The 16,111-nt window shown below is 33.4% G+C and overlaps 3 protein-coding genes across 4 annotated transcripts; 1 reads left to right on the forward strand and 2 right to left on the reverse strand.

Moving 5' to 3' along the window:
- Positions 1-1,171: 1,171 nt before the first annotated feature.
- LOC108686265 (dynactin subunit 4) lies at positions 1,172-4,759 on the forward strand. 2 transcript variants are annotated; one of them, XM_018191485.1, is made up of 9 exons: positions 1,172-1,418; positions 1,555-1,625; positions 1,735-1,931; positions 3,221-3,363; positions 3,439-3,607; positions 3,685-3,868; positions 3,990-4,173; positions 4,273-4,463; positions 4,543-4,759. In XM_018191485.1, the coding sequence occupies exons 1-9, from the start codon at positions 1,290-1,292 to the stop codon at positions 4,757-4,759; spliced, it is 1,485 nt and encodes a 494-aa protein (XP_018046974.1). In that variant the 5' UTR covers positions 1,172-1,289. The 2 variants fall into 2 exon arrangements, with proteins under 2 accessions (XP_018046974.1, XP_018046975.1); XM_018191486.1 differs by having other exon boundaries at positions 3,442-3,607.
- Positions 4,760-5,200: 441 nt separating this feature from the next.
- On the reverse strand, positions 5,201-6,958 carry LOC108686264 (40S ribosomal protein S14). Its single transcript, XM_018191484.1, has 4 exons — positions 6,879-6,958; positions 6,466-6,616; positions 5,768-5,855; positions 5,201-5,486 (listed from the first exon to the last, which is right to left on the reverse strand). The coding sequence occupies exons 2-4, from the start codon at positions 6,612-6,614 to the stop codon at positions 5,268-5,270; spliced, it is 456 nt and encodes a 151-aa protein (XP_018046973.1). The 5' UTR covers positions 6,615-6,616; positions 6,879-6,958; the 3' UTR covers positions 5,201-5,267.
- A 487-nt stretch (positions 6,959-7,445) lies between these two features.
- On the reverse strand, positions 7,446-10,404 carry LOC108686263 (double-strand break repair protein MRE11A). The gene is made up of 12 exons (XM_018191483.1): positions 10,207-10,404; positions 9,914-10,085; positions 9,673-9,809; positions 9,416-9,606; positions 9,137-9,338; positions 8,782-9,039; positions 8,624-8,705; positions 8,393-8,537; positions 8,147-8,310; positions 7,932-8,058; positions 7,606-7,848; positions 7,446-7,525 (listed from the first exon to the last, which is right to left on the reverse strand). The coding sequence occupies exons 1-12, from the start codon at positions 10,304-10,306 to the stop codon at positions 7,466-7,468; spliced, it is 1,881 nt and encodes a 626-aa protein (XP_018046972.1). The 5' UTR covers positions 10,307-10,404; the 3' UTR covers positions 7,446-7,465.
- Positions 10,405-16,111: the final 5,707 nt, after the last annotated feature.

Raw genomic sequence — 16,111 nt, forward strand, 5'->3', positions numbered from 1 at the left:
GTCCGTCTCGTGTCCCCCGAGATCTCATTAAAATGGCGAAATGGCGTCGTTTTTCGCATATGTCAATGCAAACTTCATACATGGAACATTAACGCGGCGTATAACTTTTGATTCGACTGAACGAATATATTGCGAAAAATACTTCCGGTCGAACAATCAGTATACTAGGCCTATTAGATTACGCGATATTTAAAATGTTATAGGAAATTCACGCCCGCAAAAATATAGCGGTATTAATAATTACGTACATATTAATAACATTAAATATTTTATTTGATACATAAAACATGTTAAAACTGTTCGAGAACTAAAAACGATCTTAAACATTTCTCGCGACATGTGTGAAAATATCGTGTGATAATTTGACAATATTTATGTTACCTTGTTAATATAATTCGAACGCGCAATTCTTTCGAGCCGTTTTCCGTCGTTTTATTCTCTACAGGAACTGGATATTTCTAGAGATCAGGATACTTCTGAAGGAAAGGTCGATAATTGATTCGAAGCCAGGAGTGCGAAATATTTCAACGTATTATTATAGGACACAACCCTGCCTCCTCGTCGAGTCGCAAAAAACGCGAGATCGCGCATTACACGTTATTTATAGGAACTGCGGAACCTCGAACCCCACCACTCTCAAGTCAGCCAATGAGCGCGAATCTCGCTACGGGCGTTATATCTGAGCGCTCATTGGATCGCGCCAGCTTTCAGATAAGATATATAAATGCTATGCGCAAAAAATTTCAGTCTTTTTCAGAATTTGAGAGTGTGCATTTCATGGAGTCGGAGAATCCTATACGTATTTAGAAGTGCTTTTACGATGTTAGCGCATATTTAATATATAGTTATCGTTGAAAATGTGTTCTGAATACGGAAATTATATTTTTTCTGAAAATAAAAAACCAATTAGACTAAAGGATGATTATTGAAGACAATATGAAAGAAAAATTGATCTTATAAAATAATAAAGCCATTATAATTTATATTGTACTTTTTAACGTAATCTAGCGCATACAATTTAGCACTATAACTTAGTACGGACTCGCACCGCATTTGTGTACGATACCCTGATTTTTATCGCCAATACGTAGCTATGTAGTTCCTACATCGAAAATATATGTACTGGCGCTAATGTATGGAGGTTTCTCTCTTCTAGTTGGTGATAGGAATTGCGTTGGTGTGACAAATGCAACGTCACTTTGGGTAGAAGATGGTTATTTCATTTTTAGGTTATGTCAAGTGACATTTCTACTGTTTCATTTCATAAATTTTAAACTTTTCCATTCAGTATGACTTACTTGAATCAACCAGATTACGTGCGCTATTTGTGCAATTGTGGCTCCTTAAAACCTATATCGAAGATATATTTCTGCCGACATTGCTTGATGATACGATGTGGTTACTGTGTCTGTCAGGAGGTTCGATTTTTTAAAAATCTATAAGTAAATTCGAACAAAAAAATATAATAAGAAATATATTTAATACTGAATCTATTCACAAAACTCTAACGTGTATAAAATTGTTATTTATAAAAAATGTCTCCTTTGTATTTAGGTTGACTCTCATTATTGTCCCAATTGCATGGAAAATTTGCCCTCATCGGAAGTACGTCTTAAAAAGAACAAGTATGTTCATATATATTAGACTTCATGTGTTAGAGATAGAGCTTATGAATTCAGTTATTTAAAGATAGAGATTATGAATTCAGTTATATCGAATAATTGGTATTGACAGATGTTCCAATTGCTTCGACTGTCCTTGCTGTTTTCAAACGTTATCGACAAGAGCAGGATTAGCACCTGTAAGAGCAGCAGCAACTGAGGGGGAAGAAAACAAGGATGTTAAAGCTACTCCTAAAAAAGTATATTATCTATTCTGTTCATTGTGCCGATGGAGTTCTCGAGATGCAGGAATACCCGATCAATCTGTAGGTAAGAAGTTTCGCTATTAAATAATTTTATAAATAAAAGCTGAATAGAGAACATTTTCCTAACTTATACTTTGAATTGTTATAATAAATAGAGAAAGAGTTGATGAATCTGAATAGCCATACTACTTATTTATCTAATTATTAAGTGTACAACTTTGCTTCCGCCGTTTTCCTATAGATGGCTTTAGCGGTAAGTGGTGGTCGAAATAAATAGATCATAGAATACGTCATACAATAAACTTGGGCATCTGTCAACATAACCCCATAGAAACATTAGTCAATTTGTGTCTGCATCATAAAGTTATTCTCGTTTGAAAATGTCTCGATTGAAAATGTCAGTTTACGAGCCAAATTCTCGTCATTTGCGGGAGGTTTTAATTTTTTGCTTCAATATGAAGAAATCTGCGGCTGAGGCTCATCGAATGCTCTCAAATACTTATGGTGAGGCCGCTATTAGTGAAAGAACGTGTCGTGAGTGGTTTCAACGCTTCAAGAACGGTGATTTTGATATCCAAGATCATGCTCTGTATTTGGTAGGATTAGCTCGGCGTAGTGTATTATAAACTATTAAAATCGACTGAAACAATCACAGAAGATCGGTATCGAACGCAATTGATGCGTTTGAGCCGAGCATTGAAAGACAAACGGCCGCAATACAACGAGAGACACGATAAAGTGATTTTGCAGCATGACAATGCTCGACCCCATGTTGCGAAAGTAATCAAGACATACTTGGAAACGTTGAAATGAGAAGTCCTACCCCACCCGCCGTATTCTCCAGACGTTGCTCCCTCTGACTATCACTTGTTTTGATTAATGGCACACGGCCTGGTTGACCAGTACTTCCGGTCTTATGAAGAAGTAAAAAATTGGATCGATTCGTGGATAGCCTCAAAAGATGACCAGTTTTTTCGACGCGGGATTTGTACGCTACCCGAAAGATGGGAGAAAGTAGTGGCCAGCGATGGACAATACTTTGAATCATAAATGTATAACCAGTTTTTTACAATAAAGCCTTGAATTTCGGAAAAAAAAACGGCGGAAGAAAAGTTGTACACCTAATATACTGATTTAATTACATCTTTATACTTATGTATTAAGCAATATTAAATACTTTATGTATTCCTAAATATAAATACTTTGTGTATTGATAATTAGATAATTTTAAAAATTGTATAATTAGATAAATAAGCACAATCATCTAGCTTATTAGTCCTTTCTCTGTTTATTGATTTTTAATCTTCAAAGCCATTGTGTTAATTTCATTATATTTTCAATTTCTGCTTGTAGCAACTGGAGGATGGCCCGAACAGGAAAATCCACATGTAACGCGTATTAATGCTCTTATTGATTATCACAAGGTATTAGCCTCTATAGAGAAACAGCAATGTGAAAGGAAGAAAATTCATCCGAAACGCTCCTTTATGCCAGCTGTAAGTTTAGTAAGAATTGTTTTAATTATGTATTTATTTTAAAATGTCTTCCTAACTATATTTGCTTGCCAATAGCAGACAATGTACAGTTTTACATCGGCGTTGGTTCGCAAGCGTATCGGACGTCCCATGAAACCGCCAATGCAATCTCAATTATCCGCTCAACCAGTACCATCCGTTGCAAGTGAAGAAGTGGATGAATTACCAAGCGATATATTTACAGAATCTGTGGATATAACTAAAAGTAAGAAAATTTTCAATAACATGAATGGCAGTATTGATATAAACTTTGTTTTAAACATATGTAATTTTGTGTAATAGTTACTACATTGGAACAAAGATTACAACATCCGGAAGTACAAGCTGAGAAAATAAACGAATTGCGTCCTCAGCACAGACAGTTTTTAGTCAAAAGATCGCAACGTTGCAGAGTGTGTGAACATAATGTTAGCAAATCAGATCTTTGTCCTCAATCAACAAAGTTCAAGATTTTACTAGCTGCATTGTAAGTATTACATTAAAGGATCAATTATTAACATCAGTCATGATACTAATAAAATATGTACAATAATTTTGATTTTTATTATATTTTTGAACATATAATTAAAGTTATATTCTTTTTTTAGTTATCATATCCCAGAAGTCAAGATTGTTACTTGTGAACCACTTCGACCAGGGAAATCAAGTGAACTGCTTCTAAAATTCTGCAATCCAACGCAGCATCAAACTCAGATAACTATATTGCCTTTGGATACTTTGTTATCTACTTCATTCACTGAGGAAAAAGATGTTAAACAAGAGGATATGCAAGTAATATCAAATTAGAATTTTATCATAAACTACAACATATTTTAATATAATTTTTTAAATATAATTAATGTTTTAATATAATTTGGTTATAATTGACAGATGAGTGAATCTTCGAATTTATTGCCATCTACTGTACGACAAGCATCTGTAACAGAAGATCCTAAGGCAATAAAAATAGTACCGAATACAGATTTGATATTGCCTCACAGTTCATTGATTCTTCCACCAAGAGATGATGCTGCTGAATATGATGATACGAATGATAATCATAATTTTCAAGATGATCCAAAGTACGTGAAATATACATAATTACGTAAAGTTAATACAAAAAGATAATATGAATTTCATTATTTATACAATTTTTTTTAGACTTGTAGTGTGGCGAAAAGGAAATAAAGCAATCATACGTTTGCACGTAATTCCACATGATACAAATAAAAATAATGAAGATCCAATTATAGCTGGATTTGTCATGCAACACGGATACGTAAATACTATTGCAGCGCTAGAACATAAATCTCCGCAAAAAGTAGATGTAAAGGTCAAGTTATATCTTACTGTTGGCCAGTTAGTTGGCGAAACATAATCTTTTTCAATTTCATTAGAATTGCAAAATAGAATACTCTATATATAAATGCTTTATTTTTATCAGTAGTCGATTATAAATTAAATATTAAAGATACTTAAATATTTATACTTAGATGTATTATTTTTGTGTTAAGCTTGATGTCCGTAATATATTCATTGACATTCTATATGAATACAAAATGTAAGAATGTGCTCTTAATCATTTATTTAATTTTTTATGTTGTTAAAAAAGAATTTTAATTAAAAAAGAAAATTAAACCGTATTAAGAATACTTGTTATAATTTATATATACATATATACATATATATATTTTTTTCATGTATCATGAAAATTGCTTCTTTTAGAGACATCATAATAATAAATCGAACATAAATTGTAATTTTTAAGCTGTCACCTATATAAAAAACAGAAAAAAATATGCTTTATAAAAATGCAATGTTTCTTATTTTTTTAAATATGTTTATTGAAAGATAATACACCCCATACAGAAAGCCATAAGAACAGCTTATAGCCTACGTCCACGACGACCTCCCTTCCTGCGAGTAGAATCTGATGGAATAGGAGTAACATCTTCAATACGACCAATTTTCATGCTTGACCGGGCTAAAGCGCGCAGAGCAGATTGTGCACCTGGGCCAGGAGTCTTTGTTTTATTACCTCCCGTAGCTCTCAATTTGATGTGCAGTGCTGTGATGCCCAAAGATTTACATTTTTCTGCAACATCCTACAAAGCAAAAAATTATAGTTTACATTATACCAATATTTTAATATATTGAATAGTTATAATTGATTGAGAATTGAAAGGATATGTTTGAATGTCTTCTTTCTTTACAGAGAAAAAGTGCATGATGCAAGCACATGTTCTCAATTATTAAAAAGAACTTGCTTTTCCACAAACACGTGAACGCTCCTTAGATTATAATAATCTTACATCTAGGTGCTGCCTGGATGTGGAAAAATATATTTTCTTGAACTAATTCAAATATAATGATAATCATTAACAACCTGAGCTGCAAGCATAGCTGCGTAAGGCGAGGCTTCATCACGATCTGCTTTTACCTTCATGCCACCAGTAACTCTAGCAATTGTTTCTCTATAAATACAGACAGATAATTTTATCTCAATGTGTTGAATTATTATTATAGGATCATATAAGGGAATTCTAATGTCCTGGAAAACTTATAAGGAGGAAAAAGAAGATTTTGCTCAATAAAAATGAATCAAGAAAAATAATTGATATACAGAGATTATTCTATTATCTGTTCAGAAAATTGGAACACAACATAGCACAAAACAATACAGTCTCTTTCATAAGTCTAATTCTACAACTGACAATTAACTCGTAACCTAGGTTCAACTTATTCATCGTCTCTTTCCAATTTTAGAATTAGAAAAAGAAGAGAAACAAGTTGAACCTCAATTAAGAGTTAATCATGAGTTGTAAGACTAGACTTCTGAAAAATATCCTGTGGATATTCTTTATCAACTTAGCTGTTTTAATAATGAAAGCTTTTCATGTTGTAGACTCATTGGATAACAATGTTATTTTTTCTTGAGAACAGAAATGTGAAAAATAAATATTTTTATGTATGTATATATATTTATACATACAGATACTAAAAATTTTTATTTTCCATATTTGTGCCATAGGAAAAGTTACATGATTGAGCTTCCTGATAATCTAACATAAATCTAGTACAAACCTGCCCGACAGATCAGTAACGTGCACAAATGTATCATTGAAGCTAGCAAAAATATGAGCTACTCCGAATACGACTTCTCCTTCACGAAGTTGAGGCCCAAGAGAAACCTGCACTTCTTCCTTCTGTACCTTTCCTCTTTTTGGCGGCATTTCTAAAAAAAAATGGATATCTTTGTTTATTATTCTGTAACTCGACCATCTGCTATTATACTTATTATAATATTCGTATAAACATTTTCGGGACAGATTTTAAGGTTATGTCGATAATGAAAATTCATCCAACTACATCCACACGTGCAGCTAAATGCAAAGCTATTATGTAGTTGGAACTTACTTATAAATATTCAATTAATAAATCTAATTTAATATTTTTGATAAATAAAACGATATTTGTGATATTGAATATTAAAATACCTGCGAATTGTAAAGATTATAACCTTCCTGTTCCAGCACGATTTAACAGAACCTTAAAAAGAAGGATACTTCCGGTGACGCAATTTCTTTAACCAAAATGCGATCGTTCTGCGCATGAATAGGGAATATTTAGCTGTGTCGTTGTTCAATGACAACTGAATATCCAATAAAAATTTGTTCTGTGGAAAGAGTACTAGCTAAGTTCCTTTTATTGGATATCGAATCTTATGGACAAGATTTTGAAAGACTAAATTTAAACATTAAAAATCCTCCTCCTTTCAGTCAACTTACTTACACCGTTTTCTCAAATACGTAATGATAAATGTACGAATTATTGTAAATTTTATTAAATTTTATATTCATAATCAAAATAATATTTATAATAATGTTCGCTCTCATATGCATATCTTTTCTTGTAGTACTTAATAATTAATTATAATCACTTATAATAACTGCTTGAGTTATCGTGAACTGAGCACTTTTTAAATTTTGTTTAACAATTAATGTACATATTAAATATTTATATATTTATATATTAATATATTTTAACACATGTATATATTTGATGCAGTACTTATTAGTAATAATTAATCGGAATCACTTATAATAATGTGATCAATTTTCTTCGACTGTGCACTTCTGGAACTCTGTTCAAAAATAAATGTATTCATTAAATATTTAAATTAACATATTTTAAAGATAAATATTTTTAAACTATTATTCATACCAGCATTTTTAGAATAGAAGCGTTTGTTTCATTAGATTTTCCTCTACCGCGACTTCCTCTCGGGCTTCTAGATCCTCTACCGCCTCTTGAACCCCTTCCTTTTCCTTTAGTCTTATTCAAAGTTAAATTTAATTCTTCATCACTGTCATCACTATTTGATACATTGATACTGCTTATCTGTAAGCGAGATTGCTTAAGGTCTCTCAAACTCTTTTGCGGTGATTTGTTTAGTAATTCCGAAATCTGCAAAAGAAAAAAGTATCTATATGTATCGGTACAAATATTACATATGTATACACATAAATGTCACACATAAGCATCATTACATTATTCTGTTCCTCCTGTTCTTCTGAAAGCTTTTTGTTGCGGAAAATTTTAATTTCTTCGCGAATATCTTCTGGTGTCTCAACATCTTGCGCTTTTAAATATTCTATGGTTCTTTTCATTTGATTTCTAACAAGTAAATCCATAAAACAATTTAAGAAAAATATGAGTTGTTCTCAAATATTAATTCAGAAAAAAAATCATTATTAATTACTACCTTACGATACTTCTAAAGGCATCTAAATCGCTTTTCTCAATATATCGATTTAAGGCTTCATTCATTGCTGCTACAGTTAATACTGTTAACTTATCTTTATTTTCTTCCATATCAAAATATTTTTTAATTCCTCCTTGCACTGTACTAGTCCAATTTTCTCCTTTCTATAAAAAGAAAAACTCCAAGCAATGCTAAAATGTTATGAAACAAAATCAGTTTAATAACGAAACTATGTTGTTTTTTTACATCTCCTTCAAATAATTCTGTGATATCATCTGGATCATCAATTTCATCCTCAATAATACGTTTTCCTTTGTCTCCGGTCTTTCTTTTACGGAATAAAATCATGTCCATAGGATTAGCAACTTCATCACAATATCTTTGTGCCAAACTAAAAGCATTTTTTATTTAGAATAAGGAAGAATATGAAGTATATATTCAATTTCAAATATAATATTAAAATGCAAAATTTTCAACCTTAATGTATCAAATTGTTCATTAACATCGTCATAAAATATTCTTAATCGAATTAAGGGTTGGAGTGGTTGACCAGGATATCCTAAAATGTTTTAGTTTTATCTTACATATTAAATAAAAATTATATTCACAAGGTAAAATTAAAATAATTGATATACCTGTGAGTTGTTCAGCAACTTTAGGCATGATATTATTTTCAATATATTGATCTACATATTGACTAATAGCATTTGCTAATGAGACGCAATTTCGCATTTTAATATCATGATCATGAAGAATCAAATTATCAAAAATAAATGGGCGAACACTTTGTAATTTTAAAGGTTTTATTTTGAAGTTACTTTTATTTATTTTAAGAAGACCCACATGTTTGGGTTTCGATTCACTTTCGCATAAAGAAGTAACAATAGAGCTTCCTAAAATTAATTTAATATACAATTTTAGAGAAAAATGAATTCTGAAATAACCTCCACTTGTATGTCCAAATATATATCACAAAAAATATAGTTTTACCTGGTTGGGAAATAAAATATTCGCCTTGTTGATTAAATTCAGGCTTAATACGACATTCATGTTCATGTCCCCAAATAATTAAATTGAGGAATTTATGCAGTTTATCTTCTGATATATAAGCATCACGAACTTTGACACGATTCTGATGTAAAACAAATATGTTGAAAGTCTCTAAATCCATATCTGGTCGTATCAACTCGACCTATTTTCAAAAGTTACATTAGTTATTATTCTCCATAATCACACAGATAAAAAAAATATGTTTGATATAGGATATACCTTATCATCTCTATATAATCTCCATAATCTTTGGTCATTGATATAACTCAGACCATAAAGAGCAACATGGGTATTACGTTTTTTCAAAATTAAAGGAGATATAACTATGCGTTTAAGATCTGTCCATTTTCCAAAGTAATTCACAAGTCCAGTAGCTGACAGTATGTCTATTGATCCGACAGTACCAAAACCTAATGGATAACAAACAAGACATAGCTTATATAATTAAAGATTCAAAGGAAAAAAAAATTATATACTTGGATCATCATGATTTCCATGAATAGTAAATACTGGCATTGAGATATTCAAATTAGGATCTTCATAATTCACACGTTTCTGTGCACAGTGTCGAAATATCTGTTCAGAATCACTCAAGAATTCTATCTCGCATTTTCTAAAAATACATTAAAATTATATTGTATTATCATATTAAAAATGTATCTATATAATTTAAAAATGTAATATTATAAGTTTAACATCCAATTAAATATTACTTACTTAGTACCCAAACAATATTTTCGCAGTAACTCTATACATTTAAGTAATGCAGTTTGTGAAGGCTTAGTTTCATGAAACAAATCACCACCCAACAAAACCATATCAACCTCATTATCTTTGCCATACTTCAATATTTCTTCGAACGTTACAAAACTCTCATCTGATTGTCCTCCTATTAAGAGAAATGATAACATTAAAAGTAATACTGATTTCCAATTTCATACGCATGTCATCTCACGTCTTTTCTTACGTTTATAGCAATTTTGTTGAAAAATACTTTTACGAAAACAAACCTCTCTTTTTACTGTAATCGAAACCAAGATGAATATCCGTGGCTACCAGGATATTAATAGTATCTTGCGGATCTACGTGTGTATTGGCGGATTCTGACATTTTTTATGTGTCATGTGTCACACTTGATAATTATTTAATATTTAATATTTTAATGTTATCCAGTTATTTATCTTATACGCAGTAATGAAATAACTGACAATTGGAATAGATTGAAATGGCGCGAAACGCATACGTCGGTATAGCAAAGCATAGAAGGGAAACACAATAGGTTCGTATTTTCTTTGCATTGGATGCATTTAGAACCAACTACTTATTGAGCGCTTAAGCTCTTTCATCTGATTAGCATATTCCGTTAGAGTCTAAATATGGATCAATCAGATGAAAGAGCTCACTGAACGCAGTTGTCGTTCTGAATGCATTCACTATTTGCACTGCTCTGCACTCGAATGCTATCTCGTACTTTCTCTCTCTCTCTAACTCGCAAAGTGTAGTAAGTCTTAAAACTTTAGAAAATTGATCAATCACAATCGAATATGAAAAGAATAATCGAATATAATTGGATCAATTCCTTAAGACTTAAAGTTTAATACTCCTCTATTGTATTTGCGAGGTCATGGTCGTACGAGGTCTGCGTTTTTTGATTGCACAGTTGCACGTTTTTAAGTCGGATTTACATCGCAGGTGAAACGTATTTGGATCTAAAGGCCGCAACACTGACTTCTGTATAACGCATAATTTATAATATAAGTAAATCAACCAATCATAATTCTTCTTTTTGGTGAAATGGAGAAAAAAATAATAAAGGAAGAATTCTGATTAATTGATTGATTCATTCATGCATTCTGCATTATACTTTATACAAAAGTGGCTGTAAACGTTAAATGCAAAGTTATAACTATATATAGAATATAGATTAACAGTAATATATAAGGCTTGCGTTCCATCTTAATATTTAGCTTGTTTAATTGTTTAGTTGATAACAAGAGTCTAACAAACGAGAATGGATTGAAATTATTTTCTATTCGAATGCGTATTTTAAATAGTAAATACTTTTTTTTGATTTAATTGGATTCAATTGGATTCAATTAGATTCAATTGGATGCAATTGGATTGAAAAATTGCATTTCCTATTTAAAATTTTGAATTGGACAGTATTCACAATGTATTTTGCACACAGAAAAAGCTATTATTTTTAGATTGAAAGACATAAAGATATGCTCCATGCAATTCCTATAAATGAATAAAAATGCATTCAGGATTGAAAAACATTCATTCTAACATTCGTGAATATGCCAATATTTCTGAAAATCTGAATCCATTTCAATTCATTTCAATTCATTTTCATTTGGAGAAGAATAAAATGATGCTCGCGAGCGTTGCGAATTGCACTTGAATATGATGGAATATAATTGTATATACTGAAAATATTTCCGATATTTTGAGTGTTTAAGTAAAATCAAATTGATCGATATATTTAAAAAATCAATGATGAAATCAATTTAAAATAATGAATTAATTCTAATCTACATAAAGAAACTTACAGTTATATTTAATCAACTGTCGCCTTAAAAAGTCTGTTCACTCTATATTATACGCAATCCATTTCTATTTTCAATATATAAAATAATACTTTATTATTTTTATTTTAGGCAAGGAAAAATTGAAAAAGTGTCCTGAGTATATACGGAGTTGATTACGTATACATATGTATTTTAAAACGAAAAATGAAAATTATAATGTAATCAAATATATTCTATAATACAATTTATAATATATATATTTATAATATATTAGATTTATAGTTTCATTGGTCAACATCTAATAAATTTGCTCACATTTATAATTTCTATCTCGTTTCGAGATACACAATACAATTCTTTTCAGCTAAACTTCTTGCACAGTCCATCTCTTCTCTCTTTCCCTCTCCAATGCGACAAGAAAAAAAAGAAAAATGAACCATACAAAAAGTTCAACTAAAAAAACGGACCTAATCGACCATAATCGAGTCGCAGACATAAATTCGCGCCGGTTCGCCGATAAGAAACGGAAAGAGCCGAAAACGACCGACTGCGAAAGGGTGGGGGAGAGGAATGGCGCACGTCGCGCCATCTGACGTCCCATTGACAGTCGCTGGTCGCAGCTCGCAGCAGGGAGCGCGCAGGAGGTGATCTATCGCACGCCATATTTGTTGTTGTCGTCGATGGGGGTAGGCTAGTTCTGAGAGTTTTCTCGGACTCCGGCTCGTTGACGGTTGCTACGATAACCGTATAACGGTCGGCGTCGATCTCGGGGACGTTCGGTGCCGGTGGCCAGTGCGTGACGCGACGTGCGTGGAGTCGTGAAAATCACGGGTACGGATTGTTGCGCGCGCGCGAGCGCGTGCGGGTGCGTGCGTGTGTGTGCGTGCGCGCGCGGAGGGAGTACGTGCGTGCGTGTACGACTATACGTGCGTGCGTGCGTGCGTGCGTGTGCGTGCGCGCGCGCGCGGGAGCGCGCGCGCACTTTCCAGCGACGTCCCTTAAGCCGCGGAACGAGAGAAACATCGATGGGGTACCTTGACGGCTCAGCTGTCCTGCACCGTGCCGAGTGCGCCTTCGTGCGTGTGTGCGTGTGCACGCGCATTTGTATACTACCGCCACTATTCGCGTCACAGTCACGCTGCTTAAACACGATGCTGTGCTCGATGGCACTCCGTTAGCGTCGCGACGTTTCCATTCTATTAGTGAACGGGACGCGAGACGCCAAAAGGATTGATCAGGAACGCGAGAGAGAGCGGTCCATCTCCCAGACCTTCGGACGCAAATTTTGTACGGGATTGGAGGTAAGCGAGAAGAAAGTCGCGATCGCGCATTTACGTGTGTGTTTGTTTGTTGTGTGTGTGTGTGTGTGTGTGTGTGTGTGTGTGTGTGTGTGTGTGTGTGTGTGTGTGTGTGTGTGTGTACATGCGCGCGAATAGGTATTCGAATCACATATTATTCTACGAATATGTATTCGTGTGTGAGAAGTGAGGATTTCGGTAAGTTTGTTGGAGTAAGAAAGAAAGAAAGAGAGAGAAAGAGAGAAAATGAGCGAATGAGGGGGGAGAGAGGAAGAGGGATTACCGTCGAGTATGGGATCGGGGTCGTTGTACGTTCTTGACGCTGGGGTCTGTTGACCCTGGCCAAGGTCCCCCGCGGTTCATGGCTAACATTGTCGATGTGTCTATGCGTCGATTCCTCTCGCGTCTCTCCCTCGTTCCGGATCACATATATACGGCAATCGCCTTAACCTAGTCTAACAACACGTCGCTTGATTCACACGAGCCGAGCGATGAAACGAGCGGACGGATCCGCGCACGATCGACCGCGTGTCCCTTTACGCCGATTCTTAGCGAGGCAAGCAATTTCACGCGACAAAACGAAGCGCCCCGCGTGTCGCGGCTTGAAAAATCAATACCGCGCCTCTGTGAGGTAACGCGAATCAGCTGTTCCTGTTTTACTCCTCGGGGGAGTCCGCGAGATGAAGCTCCGGCGCGGCGGCGTTCACGCGGCCGCGCGTGCTTCTCCTACGCGCGCGCGACGATGGCCGAAGGTTTCTCTGAAAAACTTGTTGATTTCTGTGTATTTATGATGTTATTCTGATTGTATAGTCTCGTACTGAGTGTAACGAACAGTTCTTACCGGTCCTTTGCACTCTCAATCTCGTTTCCAGAATGGAATTGTTTTGCGAAACACAAACTGGGCATGTATTGTAGAACAATGGCTGTATTCTTCAAATATATCGCATATAAAAATATTGAAAATACTTCAGTATGTTATATAGAAAGAACGGTTTTGCTAAAGTATTTAAAAATGTAGCTATAGATCTGAAAATAATTTTGTCGGACCATCAAAGTAATTACGTTGGAATTCAAATATGATGAAGAATGCTGCACAAAATTTTGACATTCCATCGATTAATTCTAGAATTATTTTTATGGTTGAATAAAATTATTTTTAGATCCGTATCTGCCTTAAATTTTTAGACTTGAAACAAAAAGTTTATTAGATAACAAAAAATAATTTTATTAGATTATCAGTAAATTGTATACGACGCCTAAGTTTCTTGAATATCAAAACTTTTTGGAGTATTTCTTTCTTTAATTTAACTAAAGTCAAAAATTTAAATATAGATCTGAAAATAATTTTTGCTGTTAAAAATAATAATTAAAAAATAATAATATATTAGAATCTATATAATTTTTATAAATATAAATATTATTTTAATTTTTTTAAATTTTATCAAAATCATTGTTTTTTTTGTACGTTACATATGTATTATAGATTTCCATAGTATTTTCATATATGATATTTTTCGAGAATGAGATTTTTTTTTCGAAATAGATCGGAATTATTCTTTTATCCGTATATAAAACATAAATATAGAACATTATAGAGAATAATTGAATGATTATAATCTATTTTGAATAATTTCAATAAATAATATGTGCCCTATCCGTTGCGCGAGTTCTTGCGCTTCGTTGAATTCAAAATGACTTGTTGATTTTCGTGACCTTATTTTGATTGTATTTCAGCCAGATATATATAATGAACGATCGTTGACATCGTTAGCCTTTCGTGTTTCGAACTTCGTCTAGATAAGATCGCGCTTCGCTAAACGAGAGCTGATCGTTACATTAATATCTGAGCTTTGTGAATTTAAAATTACTTTCAACTTGCTGTTTTCCGTGACCTTATTCCGTGACCAAATACTGTACTTCGGCCAAGTATAACGGACAATCAATGTTATTAGTTTTTTGCGCTCCGATTTTCGAACAGATGGAATTGCTCCGAAAAATGAATCTACTATCCATTCCGTAAGTACTTGAGTTTCGCGATGGAAAATCATTTTAGATTGAAAATTCTCAACTATCATAGATTTATTTTCCATTATTTGTAATGTTTTACGAACATGAATTTCCTTTTATTCCAATAATATTTCATGTATTTATATTTATTGTATTTTATCGTTGAAAGAAAATATGTTATAATCGATTCTTTTTTTTTTACTCTTACATTCCGACTCACGATATGAGAAAAAGATAATTGCGAAAGAAGAAATTAGAAACGCCGATGATCTTTTAATTAAATAATAACGGAAAAACGTTTCCTAAATCAAGAGACACATTTTCTATATTGGAAATCATTCGGGAAATTCAACATTGTCTTATATAAATTCCATTATATAAAAACCATTCGAGAAAATAAATATATTGTCTTACATACAAATGGAATTATTTCAAAAGTAATTATCGATTAGAGCATTAAATGTTTTCTTTGGCAACTTCTCGTATATATTGATAAAAATATTCTAATTAAACCAACAAAAAGATGATAATTGTTGCAGAAATTCCATTTGGTCTCACTAAAATGCCATTCTTGTTGAACTTTTTTATTGGTTCAATCAGAACATTTTTCTCAGTATAGTCTTGAAAATATTACACGTGTACATGTAAGTGTATTATAAGTCTGCTCTTTCTAAATGGAACTTTTTGCACAGTTCATCTTTTCTCTCATTTTCTTTAACGTGGAGTGAAAAGATGAAAAAAAAAATGAAATGCAAGAAGTTTAGCTAAAAAAAAAACAAGTCTTGTGCAAGTTATATTGAAAAGTCGCAATAAGAACGATTGTTATATGAAACGTGGTCTTTTCTCTGACGCAGGTCTTCAGAAACACAGTGGTGGAGTCTACGCCGCTACACGATCGTGCAGACGAGATTCGGCGTGGCGGACACGGTGGCAGGTAACCGTCGAGGACGCGCTCGTATTTTCGCGTGTGCTGATTCGCACGGTAATTAAAACTGGCGGGCAACCTGGCTCGGTCCTCCGGCAGCGGTGGCGGCGGTGGTGGCGGTGGCGGTCGAGCCGGTGGTAGAACTGGCGGAAGC

This window comes from Atta colombica, unplaced genomic scaffold (assembly GCF_001594045.1).
Source record: "Atta colombica isolate Treedump-2 unplaced genomic scaffold, Acol1.0 scaffold171, whole genome shotgun sequence".
NCBI lineage: Eukaryota > Metazoa > Arthropoda > Insecta > Hymenoptera > Formicidae > Atta > Atta colombica.

What these genes read in the sequence shown, in the direction of transcription:
- LOC108686264 (XM_018191484.1), bottom strand. Translation starts at nt 6,614, where the DNA reads ATGCCGCCAAAAAGAGGAAAGGTACAGAAGGAAGAAGTGCAGGTTTCT. An exon ending in GTTACTGATCTGTCGGGCAG is followed by an intron (nt 5,856 to 6,465) that starts GTTTGTACTAGA and finishes CTGTATTTATAG; the next exon opens with AGAAACAATTGCTAGAGTTA. An exon ending in CAGCTATGCTTGCAGCTCAG is followed by an intron (nt 5,487 to 5,767) that starts GTTGTTAATGAT and finishes TTTGCTTTGTAG; the next exon opens with GATGTTGCAGAAAAATGTAA.
- LOC108686265 (XM_018191485.1), top strand. Translation starts at nt 1,290, where the DNA reads ATGACTTACTTGAATCAACCAGATTACGTGCGCTATTTGTGCAATTGT. An exon ending in GTACGTCTTAAAAAGAACAA is followed by an intron (nt 1,626 to 1,734) that starts GTATGTTCATAT and finishes TGGTATTGACAG; the next exon opens with ATGTTCCAATTGCTTCGACT. An exon ending in AATACCCGATCAATCTGTAG is followed by an intron (nt 1,932 to 3,220) that starts GTAAGAAGTTTC and finishes TTCTGCTTGTAG; the next exon opens with CAACTGGAGGATGGCCCGAA.
- LOC108686263 (XM_018191483.1), bottom strand. Translation starts at nt 10,306, where the DNA reads ATGTCAGAATCCGCCAATACACACGTAGATCCGCAAGATACTATTAAT. An exon ending in CGATTACAGTAAAAAGAGAG is followed by an intron (nt 10,086 to 10,206) that starts GTTTGTTTTCGT and finishes TTCTCTTAATAG; the next exon opens with GAGGACAATCAGATGAGAGT. An exon ending in AAATATTGTTTGGGTACTAA is followed by an intron (nt 9,810 to 9,913) that starts GTAAGTAATATT and finishes ATGTATTTTTAG; the next exon opens with AAAATGCGAGATAGAATTCT.